Source organism: Balaenoptera acutorostrata, chromosome 1, assembly GCF_949987535.1.
Source record: "Balaenoptera acutorostrata chromosome 1, mBalAcu1.1, whole genome shotgun sequence".
In the NCBI taxonomy this organism is placed as follows: Eukaryota; Metazoa; Chordata; class Mammalia; order Artiodactyla; family Balaenopteridae; genus Balaenoptera; species Balaenoptera acutorostrata.
The window spans coordinates 38,467,128-38,482,867 of NC_080064.1; the positions used below are offsets into that span (position 1 = coordinate 38,467,128).

At 50.4% G+C, this 15,740-nt stretch overlaps 2 protein-coding genes across 14 annotated transcripts in view; one reads left to right on the forward strand and one right to left on the reverse strand.

The window, feature by feature from the left end:
* MAST2 (microtubule associated serine/threonine kinase 2) overlaps positions 1-5,279 on the forward strand; it is a 204,901-nt gene extending 199,622 nt beyond the window's left edge. For 6 of the 13 annotated variants that reach the window (XM_057548200.1, XM_057548205.1, XM_057548211.1 and 3 more), the window contains 8 exons: positions 246-472; positions 676-959; positions 1,065-1,262; positions 1,905-2,131; positions 2,344-2,466; positions 2,914-3,050; positions 3,187-3,380; positions 3,695-5,279. In XM_057548200.1, coding sequence (XP_057404183.1) covers positions 246-472; positions 676-959; positions 1,065-1,262; positions 1,905-2,131; positions 2,344-2,466; positions 2,914-3,050; positions 3,187-3,380; positions 3,695-5,223 — 2,919 coding nt within the window. In that variant the 3' untranslated portion in view covers positions 5,224-5,279. The remainder of the gene's footprint in view (positions 1-245; positions 473-675; positions 960-1,064; positions 1,263-1,904; positions 2,132-2,343; positions 2,467-2,913; positions 3,051-3,186; positions 3,381-3,694) is intronic. The other 7 variants (XM_057548227.1, XM_057548241.1, XM_057548236.1 and 4 more) reach the window with 4 other exon arrangements.
* A 4,470-nt stretch (positions 5,280-9,749) lies between these two features.
* Positions 9,750-15,740, reverse strand: part of PIK3R3 (phosphoinositide-3-kinase regulatory subunit 3) — an 87,523-nt gene continuing 81,532 nt past the window's right edge. Inside the window, exon 10 of the mRNA XM_057552642.1 lies at positions 9,750-13,359. Coding sequence (XP_057408625.1) covers positions 13,161-13,359 — 199 coding nt within the window. The 3' untranslated portion in view covers positions 9,750-13,160. The remainder of the gene's footprint in view (positions 13,360-15,740) is intronic.

Sequence of the window (15,740 nt, forward strand, 5' to 3'; positions counted from 1 at the left end):
GAGGACCTATTGAGGGACATCCCTGGGGCACACCTGGGGAGGAGGGGATGGGCTACCTCTGGGAAAAGAGCGGGAAAGGTCTGGGCCTGCATGTGACAGATGCCTCTAGATCTACTCAGGGCCCTGACATGTGAGATGCCAGGGTGCGGCCAGGTCAGACCAGTGGAATAGCTGTTTCCTCGAATATTCATCTGGTATATATGGGGGAAGGAAGAGGAGAACTGGCTCGAATTCCTGGGCTTCAGGCGCTGAGGATCCTTTTCGCTCCTTGGGAGGTGTGGTCGTTGGGCGTCCCGGCAGGTCTCCTGTGCCCACAGGTGTACAGCAGCATGGAAAGGCTCTCGCTGCTCGAGGAGCGCCGGATGCCGCCCCCCACCAAACGCAGCCTGAGTGAGGAGAAGGAGGACCGCTCGGACAGCCTGGCGGGGCTGAGGAGCCGAGAGCGGAGCTGGGTGATCGGCTCCCCTGAGATGTGAGCACCCAGAGCTCACCCAAGGGTGGGCGGCACAGCCATCCGCTGGTGGTCACGGATGGCGGGGAGGCATGTGGTGTGGTGAGGGGCCTTCGAGAGGATGGCTCCTGGAGAGAGGTTCTGTGACATGAGCCCCAGAGGAAGCCTGGGCTGGAGGAGGGAGGCCTCCGGGGCCACCTCACCCTAGGCCTTGTGTCCCACAGATTACGGAAGCGGCTGTCGGTGTCTGAGTCATCCCACACGGAGAGCGACTCCAGCCCTCCACTCACAGTGCGCCGCCACTGCTCGGGCCTCCTGGACGTGCCTCGCTTCCCTGAGGGCACTGAGGAGGCTGGCGGCCCCCCTAGGAGGCAGCAGCAGGAGGGTGCTTGGCTTCTGACACCCCCGTCTGGAGAGTGGGTATCCGGGCCTGCCCCTGAACGGCCAGCGGAACGGCGGCTGAAGCTGGATGAGGAGCCTCTTGGCCAGAGCAGCGCTTCCAGTCCAGGTGCAGCCCAGCGGGTGGCCAGAGGGCCTAGGCTGGGGATGCTGCAGGGGGCCGGGAGGGGAGGCTCAGCTGCACTGCAGGTCTCACTGGTCACTTGGTCCACAGCCGCGGAGACTCGAGGAGGCCGCGGGACCCCACAGCTGGCTGAGGGAGCCACAGCCAAGGCCATCAGCGACCTGGCGGTGCGCAGGGCCCGCCACCGGCTGCTCTCTGGGGACTCTATAGAAAAGCGCACCGCTCGCCCCATCAACAAAGTGATCAAGTCCGCCTCAGCCACAGCCCTGTCCCTCCTCATTCCTACGGGTGAGCCCCCCGGGTAGCGAAGATAAAACTCATAGGAAGGGCCTTGGAACCTCTGTGGGCCCATGGCTGGGGTGTGCACGCAGCAGGTGTGTCTGTGTTCTGTGTGTTGAGGAGCAGGGATCCGAGAGGCTGTGTGTCACTGTGGCCCCTTTGTTAAGAGAGCAGGGGTCTCTAAAGGTGTGCGTTGGTGTGGGGTTGTGTGTGCGTGTTCCAGAAGGCAGATAGCACCGTGTAATGAGCGCAGGCTCTGAGGCAGAGAGCTCATGTTCAGATCCTGGTTCCATCACTGAAGAGCTCTTGATCTTGAAGAAGGTGCTTAATCCCTCTGAGCCTCAAGTTCCTCATCAAAAAATGTGGGTATTAATGATGGTAGCTCATAGGATAATTGTGACGTTCAAGTATGTATGAAGAGCTTATATGGTCCCTAATGCATATAAGTAAGCACTCAGTAAATGCGAGCCCGTCACCTCCTGGGGTCTGCGAGGGTCTGGGCACACGAAGGCGCTTTGCTGCTCAGAGGTTGCGGGGAAGACATACCTGGCTGGGGGCAGGCTCTGTGACTAGAGCTGTGTGGGATCAACAGCCCAGACGGGGGCCGGGCTCGAGCATGGACGCACTAAGTCCCGGCTTCTCCTTCTCCAGAGCACCACACCTGCTCTCCACTGGCCAGCCCCATGTCCCCGCATTCCCAGTCATCCAACCCATCATCCAGGGACTCTTCTCCAAGCAGGGACTTCCTGCCAGCCCTCAGTAGCTCAAGGCCCCCCATCATCATCCACCGAGCCGGCAAGAAGTATGGCTTCACCCTGCGGGCCATCCGTGTCTACATGGGTGACTCGGACGTCTACACTGTGCACCACATGGTGTGGGTATGTCTGGCCATCCAGACCTGTTGTCTCCCAGCTTCATCACTCTTCTTCCTTCCCCTTACTAGGGCCTGTCTGTCCCTGCTTCTGTCCCCGCCCACATTACCCTCAGGGGTTAAAGAGTGGGGGGTAGGGGTCACAGCTCGATGAGCAGAGCTAGGCCCCACCCTTCATGCTCAGGCTCCAGGCTGAGGACTGTTCTCTCCCCGGGACAGCACGTGGAGGACGGAGGTCCAGCCAGTGAGGCGGGGCTCCGTCAGGGGGACCTCATCACACACGTCAACGGGGAGCCTGTGCACGGGCTGGTGCATACAGAGGTGGTGGAGCTGATCCTGAAGGTCAGTGCTGGGTGTGCCGCCTGCTGCGGTCCCTGAATGACTCCAGCCTTATGAGTCTGTGACTGGCCATGGGGGGAGTGGGAGAGTTGGGCGCACACATACCTGACACTGAGGACAGATGCACATACACACGGAACTTGGGTGTGGCCATAGCAAAGGGTTTTCACTGGAAGGCGACACCCTCATTGACCAAGGCAGGGATCCTGCTGAGCTGTGGGTAGGACTGGAGGACAGGGCATGTGAGCCTCTTCTCTATCTTCCCAACCCCAAACCACTTGGGCTCCAGTGGAGCCATTTCCTAATCTGTGAAGAAGGAAGGTGGTCCCTGGCTCAGACATGGTGATGCAGGGGCAGAACCTCAAGCTGTGGGACAGCCGTACCCAGCGGGAGGGGCAGGGGCAGGAACACAGCCACGGCCTTAGCCTAGGCTCATGCTCTGATCCCTAGAGTGGAAACAAGGTGTCTATTTCAACAACTCCCCTGGAGAACACATCCATTAAAGTGGGGCCAGCTCGGAAGGACAGCTACAAGGCCAAGATGGCCCGAAGGAGCAAGCGGAGCCGGGGCAAGGATGGGCAAGAAAGGTGAGCCAGACTTAGCCCAGGGGATCTGCTCTCAGCCACCTAGGTGCTAGTGTGTGCTGGGGACCCTGGCCGTTGCCCCAGTGTATGCTGTGCCCTGGGCACCAACTCAGACAGCCTCTGACCCCTGTCTCTGCAGCAGAAAAAGGAGCTCCCTGTTCCGGAAGATCACGAAGCAGGCATCCCTACTCCACACCAGCCGCAGCCTTTCTTCCCTTAACCGCTCTTTGTCATCAGGGGAGAGTGGGCCAGGCTCTCCCACACACAGCCACAGCCTTTCTCCCCGATCTCCCACTCAGGGCTACAGGGTGACCCCTGAAGCTGTGCATTCAGGTATGAAGGGCTGGTTGCAGAGACAGCCCCTGGGAGGTAGCAGAGTCCTGGGCCCTCTGTGCTTCCCACTGGTCCCACTCTGAAGCTCTCATCCAACCCACCCCCTTAAGATCCAGCAATCTTGGGGAGGAGGTGACAGAGGTGGAGGGTGACTTCATTTCTGTAGCCTGGGCTCTGGTTCACTGGTGGAGTAACCTTGATGATCCTGGGACATTCCAGGGCTAAGCCCTGTTTTGCCCCTCAGTCACTTCTTAGAGCTAACTGCTCTGCCTTTGTGTGTGTGTGTCTCTGTCTGTCTGTCTGTCTGTGCAAAGTGGGGGGAAATTCATCACAGAGCAGCTCCCCCAGCTCCAGCGTGCCCAGTTCTCCAGCCGGCTCTGGGCACACACGGCCCAGCTCCCTCCACGGTCTGGCGCCCAAGCTCCAACGCCAGTACCGCTCTCCACGGCGCAAGTCAGCAGGCAGCATCCCACTGTCACCACTGGCCCACACCCCTTCTCCACCACCAGCAGCTTCACCCCAGCGTTCCCCATCACCCCTGTCTGGCCATGGAGCCCAGGCCTTCCCTACCAAGCTTCACTTGTCGCCTCCCCTAGGCCGGCAACTCTCACGGCCCAAGAGTGCGGAGCCACCCCGCTCACCACTACTTAAGAGGGTGCAGTCAGCTGAGAAACTGGCGGCTGCACTCGCTGCTTCTGAGAAGAAGCTAGCCACTTCTCGAAAACATAGCCTTGACCTGCCCCACCCTGAGCTAAAGAAGGAATTGCCACCCAGGGAAGTCAGCCCTCTGGAGGTAGTTGGGACCAGGAGTGTGCTGTCTGGGAAGGGGGCGCTGCCAGGGAAAGGGGTGCTGCAGGCTGCTCCCTCACGGGCCCTAGGAACCCTCCGCCAGGACCGGGCTGAACGGCGAGAGTCGCTGCAGAAGCAGGAAGCCATCCGGGAGGTTGACTCTTCAGAAGATGACACTGATGAGGGGCCTGAGAACAGCCAAGGTGTACAGGAGCCAAGCTTGGTACCTAACCCAGAAGTGGGCCAGGATCCACTCCTCAGAGGAGCAGGAGCAGGAGAGGGTGAGGAAGAGGATGCCTTCTTGCCCAGGGATCCCAGGAGCCAGGGCCCAGTGGTCCCAGGCCTATTGACAGGGGTCACACTGGGATCTCCCAGAATGGAAGGCCCTAGTGTCCCCCAGAAGAGGCTTGGGATCCTACAAGCCTTTGAAAAGGCTGCCAGCTCCTCGTCATCAGCCCCCAACCTGGGTAGGGCTGGACCCACAGACCCCATCCCCCCTGAAGGCTGCTGGAAGGCCCAGCACCTCCACACCCAGGCACTAACAGCACTTTGTCCGAGCTCTTCAGGACTCATCCCCACCAGTTGCTCCACTGCCTCCACCTCTGGAGAGCTGGGCCCGTGGTCCTGGAAATTCATTGTTGAAGGCCCTGACAGGGCATCCCCAACCAGAAAGGCAACAATGTTAGATGGGCTGGCCAGCTCCCAGGATTTGGAAACTACAACTCCAGTCCACCCTGCAAACCTGTCTCCCAGACAGGAGGGGAAGTCATGGCCACCCAGTGCCCCTGGGCTGGCCCATCTACCTTGTGAGGTTCCCAGCCAGAGCTGGCTATGGGAGCCTGAGTGTACACAAAGAGAGGAAGAGGAGCCAGCCCTGGGTATCACCAAAGTGCCTGATGCCTCAGGTGACAGGAGGCAGGACATTCCATGCAAAAGCTGCCCCCTCACCCAGGAGCCTGGGCCCAGCCTGCTCCAGAAGGGCCGAGACCCAGGGGGCCCTCAGAAGCATCAGGACTTGGCATTGGCACCCGATGAGCTTTTAAAGCAAACATAGAGGTTGTTTGCCATTTCTTGCACTCAGTCCTGTGTAATACACGCTCTTGGAAACTATCTTTATGTCTTTGGCTTTCTTCTTTCCTTCAGTCAATACAAATGTAACTTAAGGTCCTGTGTTGCTGCTGAGAATGTAGTGATGAATGAGACACTGTTGTGGGAGGGTGCCTAAGCCAGCTAGGCTTCCCAGAGACTAGGGCATCTGAGCTCAAACCTGGAGGACAGATGATAGGTAGTAGTTTGCTAGGTTAGAAGAGTGGGGATTAGTGTGAGAAAGAATGTCCAGACAGAGTACGGCACTTGCCATACACCTGGCATATTCAAAGAGCTGAAAGTAATTCAAACTGGAAATGGGTCTAGTGAGTTAGGCGAAGGCCATATCTAAGAGTCTTCTAGGAGTTTAGACTTTCTGTAGGTGATGGGGAACCAGAGAAGGCCATGTAGCAAGTAATATTCCTGCTTTATAGAGAAGGGGACTCAGATTTTCAGACATTAATGTGAGCAAGATCATACAGCTCTGGGCAGGGCTAGGATTAGAATCTAGGTCTCTCTTGACACTAGAACCCACATTTATCTCCTAATTTGGAGTGCTCTTAGCCAGTAAATGAGAAAAAGAGGTAGAGGGAGGTGAAGGGTTGAACTTGGGATATATTTAATTTGAGGTACTTGTGGGACATCCAGAAGTTTGGGTGCATGGGTCTGGAACTCAGTAGGGAAATCTAGACTGAAGTTAGAAATCTGAGAGCCATCAATGTATCAGTAGTAATGCACTAGCATTTAAGGCAAAGAAAGAAGACATCGAGGAAGAGTCATAAAATCCAAAAGTAAAGAGATTTTAAATGGAACGAGAGCTTACTTGGTAAAATGCTGAGAGGCCAGGTGAAATAGAGAAACTGCCTTCCGTATTTAGTCATAAACCCTTAATGTTTGTAGCAAGTCAGCCCTTCTTGGGCTGTTGTCAGGTAGGCCTTAGCACTGGATATGGACATTGCTGACATGGGCAGCCCCCAGTGGGTAGGACTGCGGTTGGTGAGTGGGTGGGTGGTGTGGAAGGGAGGGGGAGGACAGCTGTGGGACCATTGTTGTTGGAGGAGTCAAGAGATGGCATCCCAGGGACAGGGGGTAGGGCTGTGGTAGCGGGCCTCCATGGTGATGCAGGACTCGCCAAACTGCTGTCTTGCACTGACTGTTCCGTAATCCAGTGCCTAGGTCAGAAGGAGAGGCATCAAGAGGCCTAGAGACAGGAAAATGCCTCTGGGTACTGGCTGGGCGCGACATGCATCCTGCAGCTCCTCGTCACCCTGCGTGGGGAAGGCTGTGGCCGCCAGAGGGCGCACCCTGCCTGTGGTGGCAGATGTCTGGCCCCTCAGCCTTCCAGGCCCCTCTTGAACCTCCCTTCCTCCTTCCTTCAGTCGTTCACTGACGGCAGATCCTTGGACAGCCTGTCCGGGACACTGGGAACACAGGTAACTAGTTGCCTGGGGCAACCCCCCATGTAGGTCAGGATCTGGTTAGAAGCACCATACCATAGGTGAAGGGGGAGGTGCGGGCACATCTTGCAGCAGTTCCTGGGAGGGAGGACCTGCCCCCCTAGGGGGTTGGAAATGGGAGGAAGGAAGGGGTTTGAGAAGAGTAGGCACAGAGATGCTGAGCATCCTGTAATGCTTAGGGCAGCTGCCCCAAGTGCCAGTGGTGCTCCCCTTGAGAAACACTGCCAGATTAGCCTGACAGGAGTGAGGAGCTTCTGGAAGGTAATTCTGGGAGTGGTATAATCAGATTTAGGTTTTAGGAAGATCACTGGCCGCAGTGTAGAGAGGCTCAAGTGGAGTAAGCCGACCAGAGAGAAAATGATGTAGTGACCCGTTGCGGTGGTCTAAACTAGGATGGCAACAATGAGGAGGTGTCCCCAGAAGGAGGGGAGGTGTAGGGAGCTGGACGCATAGATCTGGCAGCCATCAGCCAATAGGTGGTAATTAAAGCCATAGGAGAAGATAGGGATTGTACAGAGGACATGTGCAGAAGGAAAAAGGAAAAGGTCCAAGCCATTGGGGTTAGCTGAGTGGAGGGAGCCAAATGAGTAACTGAAGTAGGAGATGAGATCCTGAACTTGGGAGAAGCCAGATGATTTTAAGAATTTTGTGATTTACCATAAGAGCAATTCAAAGTTATTTAATGGTTTTACACAAGTTCAGATTTGGGTGTTTTTTTTGTTTTTTGTTTTTTTAATATTTTGGCTGTGTTGGGTCTTCGTTGCTGCGCGGGCTTTCTCTAGTTGCGGCGAGCAGGCTACTCTTCATTGTGGTGCACAGGCTTCTTATTGCTGTGGCTTCTCTTGTTGCGGAGCATGGGCTCTAAGCACATGGCTTCAGTAGTTGTAGCACACAGGCTCAGTAGTTGTGGCGCACGGGCTTAGTTGCTCCGTGGCATGTGGAATCTTCCCAGACCGGGGATTGAACCTGTGTCCCCTGCATTGGCAGGCAGATTCTTAACCACTGTGCCACAGGGAAGTCCCTTTTTGGTGTTTTGTTTGTTTTGTTTGGAGTTTAGTTTTTTTGTTGTTGTTTTTGTTTTTTGTTTTTAGTTCCCTGACCAAGGATTGAACCTGGGCCCTGGCAGCGCAAGTCCGAGTCCTAACCACGGGACCACCAGGGAATTCCCCAGATTTCTATTTTGAAAAGATGACTCTGGTTGCTATAATGAAAATGAATTTGAGGGGGCAAGAATGATAAAAGGGAGGCCTTCCAGTATTGTTAGAGATAGTGAAACAGTGAAGTTGGGGAGAAGTTGGATATCTTTGCTATTTAGAAAGTAAAAATTGATATGGGTTGGTGGTGGGTTTTATGTAGACACAAAGCAAAGGTATCAAAGATGACTACATTCCTGACCTATATAACCAGATGAATTATGTATTTCCATTCACTGAAATATGAAATAATGAAAGAACCAGGGCTACGTGGTGACCCTGCATTCAATATGTTGCATGTGAGGTACCTTGCAACATAGGTCTGGGCAGGAGAAACAACGATGGGTATGATTGGCCTAGAGATGGTAGGTGAATTCATGGATGTGGATATAACTGCCAGGGAAAAAGGCATAAGTGAGGTGGCCAGAGGCGCCCAAGAGACTTACTTAGAGTCCAGGAGAATTAAAAGGAACAGTCAGAGATGCAGGAGGAAAACGAGATGAATGATCATGGAGTCAATAGCAGAGTTTTTCAGAGTAGTCACAATGCTGGTTACTTAAGACATCAAGGAGAGCAATTTCAGGTAGTGGTGAGACCCGTACTGAAGAGCTTGAGGAGGTGAAGAAATAAAGACAAACTTAGATGTTTTTTAAAAAGGTTAGGCTCTGAAGAGATAAAGGATTGAGTAGAGACTGAGCAAGTGGAGTGAGAGACAGCCAGCCACGTTTAAATGGATCATCCAGTTGAGAGGGAACAACAGAGAACTCACAGGAGATTCCTGAGAAGATGGGAGAAAACAGCATCCAAAATACACATGGAGAGACTAGCTTATAGTTGGAGGAGGGCTACCTTTTGTAATTTGACAGGTGCGAGGGAGAGGAGTTAGGTGGATGCAGACCAGTTATAGGTTTGGTGGTAGGAACGTAAGGGAATTCATAGCCAAGCATATGTTTACTCATTAAGTAGACAAAAAGTTTGCAGTCCTGTGGGACACCCAAGGCCCCATTTGAGATATCTAGCCAGCAGGTGGAGTTCAGAAGAGAGGACTGGGCTGTAGATAGATAGGAGTTTGAGCATCCCATGCTGAGAGTGCGAAAAACTCTCGGAATTAGGGGAAATCATCCGTGGTTCCTAGCAGTGGCCTTGAGGGTGCTATGTAGCTAAGTGCACTGGGGAGGAAGGACGTAGGCAAGGTCATTTAGAATAATAGATTATTGCCCTTCAGTCTGATTTGTAATTCAGTACACACGTGAGTGGGGCCTGAGTGACAAGGATGAGAACTGCAGTGCCCTTTGCCCACAGTGCTGGTCACATATTTGCTGATTATGTTCCCAACATGTAGGAACCTCAACAAAGTGTGGCAGGAGGGTGACGGCCGGGGGCAACAAGAGGACAGGCAGACTGTTAAGACAGCCCACACCCCTGCCCCCACAAAACAGCATGCAAACACACTGCTGGGCAGAGACAGGTATTAAGAATCAATTAAGTGGCCTTTCTAATAGGAATGGGGTGAGGACAAAAGGGCTCTCACATTTAACTTTATCAGGGTTAGTTTCTGAGTCTCCGTGTGTCCTGTGTTGGTGGACAGGATTCTGGCATCATGCCTGACAGGCTTGACTTCCTCTTCAGGGGAAGAAGAGAGCCTCTGGTAACCCCAAATCAGCCCCAGGACTGATCTTGATCTTTTGGTGCCATGGCAGAGAAGGTTTGGGAGCTTTGGGGCTTTTCAATACCCCAGTCCTCTTCCTTTTGCCACCCCCCACCCAGCCCACCCCTCCATAGCATGAGAACAAAAAGGTGCTTTATTGCAATGTCTTTATTGCATTACTGGAGCAAGTTGGCCAGACTGTCCCCACTTGGGGAAGGTAAAAAACAAAAAGACCAAAAAGTATGTCCCCTCACCTTCCCCCCACCCTCCCCCACAACTGCACAGCAATGTCTGAACACACCTGGTGACAAGAACAATTTGCAAAAGTGGTCTAGGAACTACATTATGAATCGTCCCAACACAAGACATACAGTTGGCTTCCTTGTAAATCCGATATTTTTACGTAACTACATGAATTTTCTTGACTACACCAAAGACAACAGAAGAATAGGTTTTTCACGAGTAACAACAGGGCACCAAAGTCACATGCTGGAATTTGTAAGGAAACAAGGTTGTCTGTCACAAGTGGCTGGAGCTAGAGCAAGGCTGAGCAGTTGACAGCAGAGGGCCCAGCCAGGCCCCCATCTGGACCCTCTGCTTTAAGGCCACTGAAGCCTCACACAGATCTACTAAGGAGTCTTAACTGGCAAGAGACCACCTTGAATAACCAGTAATTGCCCAGATGCAATTCTTGGCCCAAGAGGACCCATGAGGCTGGTTCCTTGCTGCAAGAGGAGACCGGTGGAAGACACCACATTGGCTCTCAGAGCTTCTGCAAAGCACTTGAGGGTCCAAAATAAGCGGGGATTCCATCGAGGCTTGGAGACAGGGTAGGGGCGGTAATCAGAAGTCCTCAAACTTGACCAAATCAGTGGTAAGGACACCACTAGCCTATACAGGCCTGAGGCATGGCCAAGGCTTAGTTAGCATCTATGGCCAGATGGAGACAGAGCATTGTTCTGTGATGAAAGCTCAACCTGGAAAAGATAGGCCTCTGACCGGTGTCCAGCCAGCCCCAAGCTGCTTCCGTGTTGGTGGCCAGCTTCTCTAGCCTGGAAAACAATGAGCCCCTCTGGTCTTGGTCTGTCTCTTTACCCTCTGCCTCACTGAGGCTGCAGTTAAGATGCCAAGAGAGAATCCCAGGGCCCAGATCATGGGATAACACACAGAGCTAGGTTCTGATGAAGGAGGCCAAGACCTGCTGCCAAGACCATGGAGTAAAAGAGCTGCATACTACCCCTCCAAGTGGTTAGCAGACTGGTCCCTATGCCATTTCCACTGGTCAAGATCAAGCAAATCACATGGCAACTACTCAGAAAAGATACTTTCCAACTTCTCAAATGATCCCTAGGTCTTAGTTCCCACAAAGCAACAAATTCAGTAATGAAAAACAAGGAAGAAAAAGTGAAGGAATGTATGACTTAAAAATGAGTAGCCCTTCTCCACTAGCCAGCCCAAGTGTAAATGGTAGATGGCGCTTGCGCTCTCCCTGCACACCCTTAATGCTGCCTGATAAGGAGCAACACATGGTTCATCCTCATTCTCCTTTTCGTTTATTTTAAGAGATATCCAGGACACACTAAATTTTAGTACCAGAAAGAAGGGATTCCTTGCACCCAATCTTGAGCATCTAGCTGCTTAAGCAGGTTCAACAATCTGGCAATATGGGGAAGGGATTTCAGCGGGCTATCAACTAGTTAAGGGCTTAGGTCAGAACAGTGACACTGGAGGGGGTTTCATTTGTCTGCCTCACCCAATCCTGAAACTGCAACGTAACCAAGGAAAAGCCAAAGAGATGCCCCTTTTCTTTCTATCTTCACTGTTAGTAACTCTGGAGGTTCTCCCCCAAATTGTTAATCTATGTCTATTTCTATGTCATGGTCCATTCTAGATCCTGTCACCAAGATAAGTGCTCAGGGAAAGCAAAATTTGTTTCTTTCATCCCCAAAACTGGAGTTTCCCTAGGTGTAAACCTTATTTATTCACCAAGACTCAGATATTGACTTCTGTAGCTCAGCCAGGATGCCTGACTGCACAGCTTTGGGCTCAAACAGCTGACTCACTCGAGCCTATTATGGCTCTAGGATTGGCTCAGAGGCAGCTGGACTCTATTTGTCAAACGAGTGTTGACTGAGGAGGGTGGAGCATAATGGAGGTAGGAGTAGAGGCTGTCCAGCTCCATTTGCCCAGCTTCACTCAGCTGGAAGGCTTAAACCACATGAAGCAGAGGATTCCTGGCCTAAAATCAGGGCCACTGGAGCATGAGGACAGTCTGTGCACATCATCTTAACGGCAGGATCACAAAAAAGGCAAAGAAAAAAGCTTCCAGATGGCTTCGGCTAACAGTCTAAACTCCAAGCCATCCCTTCCTCTCCTTGCAAAAGTTTCAGAAACCACTGTATGGAAGCACATGGGTAATGTGGTATGACACCCTGGAAACCAGAGCCCTTGGGCCTGTGATTTACTGAAGTCCCTGACCGCAATCTGGCTCCCTTCCAGCTACAGCCTTAGCCACCTATGGCTCCCCTGGGCCCTACCCAGCAAACGACAGGAGATGACGGGAAATTAAACCATGCTGACTATTTCTGCTGGGCATTTAAACTTGGGGAAGCACATATAAGAATGTTGTTCTACATCATTATTTGGTATATCAAGCCATCTAAAAGCACTGGATTGCACCTTTTCTTTACTCATACACACAAGTTACAAAGGTTTCAAACAACAGATCATTCTTTAGGCTAAGGAAACACCACACAAGTACCAACTTCATTTTATGATTCAAAGCTCACCAGCCCACAAAAAGAACACTATTCCTCATCTCAGAGAAACAAGGGCAGGGCAAAAGGAGTTACACTGACCAATTTTAGTGTTTGCTAAAACTAACAAATTCTCTAGTTTTACTTTCAAGTTTTGGTACAGAAGTGTGCATTCAGATACTAGTGCCGCCTTCTTCCATCAGACCTTAGTCTGGCAACAATCGTTTTGCTGGGATCAATTTGGTTTCTAAACATAATGCTTCTTTAAAGGGAGGAGTTACTGAGATGCTGACGCCTAAACGATGTTGGTTAAGTACCTTCGGTTGAAAGTTTTTACCCATGTATTAAGATTCTTTAAATGAAATCCCAAGCCTCCCCATTTTCCTTTGGTTGTCTTTTTCACCAAATGCCATTCTACCACCGAACCAAAACCACCGCCTTGTTGGGAGGAAGAGAGAAGGGCCATGCCCCACCACACTCTCAGAGCAACATGGCCTCTCAGAAGAGGACATGGACTCCCCAGAGGCTTCCAGATATAACCCTCACCCCCATCAGGCCTAATGTGTTCTGTTGAGGGTGCCTGGCTAAATAAAACAAAAACCCCAAGGAAACAGACTTTCCAAAAAACAGCATCTGCTCCCAGCTTCCTATGTCAGTGCAGCAGTGAGTCCCAGAGAACCCCAGGCCCCATATGCCCCCATTCTGGCCGGCTGCTGCTCGGCCTCTCCACTTCACATTCACAGAATCACTTCTTGTGCAAAACAAGCAGTCTACGTAGAAAGAATGCCCTCATAGTCTAATAAAAACTGTAGAAAAAATGCTAGAGAGCCACCGCTCTTCCCACTCCCTCTTTATCTGCAGAGCGAGGGCATCTGTGCGTGGACAGGGTAGGCAAGCCTGACGTTGAGGGAGTCATTGTGCTGGACGAGGGATGTCTGCTGGTAATGGAGCACCAGCTCCTTCAGTGAGCTGTACAGGTTGTAGGGCTCGGCAAAGCCATAGCCCCGAGCAGTGCTGTAGATCACGCAGTGCTTCACTTCCCCATCAGCACTGCAAAGATACAACACACAAACACCACAGGGAATTAAGGCAGATAGCAACAGATAAAGGGACCCTAAATGAACAGAAGTCTGAGAGCAGTTGTTCTGCAAAGGAGAAGCAGAAGCTTTTTGTCAATCAAAGCTTGTATGATATCACACCCATGTGTCCCCCCACCCCTACAGACTTGTCACAGAGATACCCTTCATTTCCCAAGACCTGGTAGCTAAAATGGATGGCTGCATTTAATCACTCAGCTCTGGACCTCCATTAGGCAAGAATGCACTGCAGGGGGCAAAACAAACCAAAAAAAAAAAAATTAAGTGTGCAAATCAGTGGTTTTTAGAATATTCATAAGGTTGTGAAACAATCACCACTATCTCACTCCAGAATATTTTCATCACCCTAAAAAGAAACCATATATCCATTAGTAGTCACTCTGTATTCCTCCCTCCCTCTAGACCCGGGCAACCACTAACCTACTGTCACTATGGATTTGCCTATTCTGGACATTTCATATAAACGGAATCATACAGTATCACTCAATCTTTTGTGTCTGGCTACTTTCACTTAATACACCATTTTCAAAGTTCTTCTGTGTGGTAGCATGTATTGATACTTCATTTCTCCTCATGGCTGAGTAATATTCTATTGTATGGATATGCCACAATTTGGTTGTCCATTCATCAATTGATGGGACACCTGGATTGTTAACACTTTTTGGCTATAGTGAATAGTCACATACAAGTTTTTGTATGGACACGGGTTTTCAGTTCTCTTGGATATATACCTAAGAGGGGAACTGTTGAGTCATAAGTTAAACTTCTTGGGAATTCCCCGGAGGTCCAGTGGTTAGGACTCAGTGCTTTCACCGCCGTGGCCCTGGGTTCAATCTCTGGTCGGGGAACTAAGATCCCACAAGCTGTGTGGCATGGCACCCCCCAACCCCGCCAAAAAGAAAGTTAAACTTTTTGAGAAACTGCCAAACTGTTTTCTGAAGCGGTTGCACCATTTTAAGTTCCTGCCAGCAGTGTACGAGGGCTCTAACTTCTCCACATCCCTGTCAACACTTGTTATTGTCCATCTCTGTGATTACTGCCATCCTTGTGGTATCTCATGGTGGTTTTGATTTACAGTTCCCTAATGACTAATGACATTGAGCATCTTTTCATATGCTTATTGACCATTTATATATCTTCTTTAAAGAAATGTCTACTTGAATCCTTTGCCCATTTTTAATTGGGGCACTTGTCTTTTTATTGTTAATTCTTTATACATTAGACACTAGTTGCTTAGATATATGATTTGCAAATATTTCCTCCCATTCTGTGGGTTGTCTTTTTTACTTTCTTGATAGTGTCCTTTGATGCACAAAGTCTTTAATTACGGTGAAGTCCAATTTATCTTTTTCTTTTGTCGTCTGCGTTTTTGATGTGTTAAGAGACCACTGCCTAATCCAAAGTCACAAAGATTTATACCTAATGTTTTCTCCTAAGTGTTTTACCTTTTAGCTCTTACATTTAGTTCTATGATACATTTTGGGGTTTTTTAAAAATATTTATTTATTTATTTTTGGCTGTGTCAGGTCTTAGATGCAGCACGCGGGATCTTTTCGTTGCAGTGCATGGGCTTCTCTCTAGTTGCAGCGCGCAGACTCTAGCTGTGGTGCACGGGCTTAGTTGCCCTGTGGCATGTGGGATCTTAGTTCCCCAACCAGGGATCGAACCCACGTCCCCTGCATTGGAAGGTGGATTCTTAACCACTGGACCACCAGGGAAGTCCCTAAGATACACTTTGAGTTAATTTTTGTATATGGTGTGAGGTGGGGGTCCAACCTCATTCTTCTGCATGTGGCTCACCAGTTGTCCCAGCACCATGTGCTGAAATGACTATTTTTTCCCCTTTGAATGTTCTTGAGACCCTTGCTGAAAACCAACTGACCATAATTGTAAGAGTTTATTATTTCCTGTCTCTCATTTCTATTCATTGAGCTACATGTTTAATCTTATGTTGGTACCTCACAATTTTGATTACTACAGCTTTGTTGTAAGTTTTCAAATTGGGAGGTGTACTTCAACTCTTTTCTATTCTTTCAAGGTTATTTTAGCTGTTCTGGATCCCTTGCATTTTCATATGAATTTTAAGATCATCTTGACATTTCTGTAAAAAGCCAGCTCGTACTGTTTATAGGGATTACACTGAACACATAGATCAATTTGGGAAGTACTGCCATCCATGAACACGGATGTTTTTCCACTTATTTAGGTTTTCTTTGAGTTCTTTCAATGATGTTTCATAGTTTTCACTGTATAGCTCTTGCACTTTTTTTTAAGCCTAGGCATTTTAGCATTTTTTATGCCATTATAAATAGACTGTCTTCATTTCATTTTCAG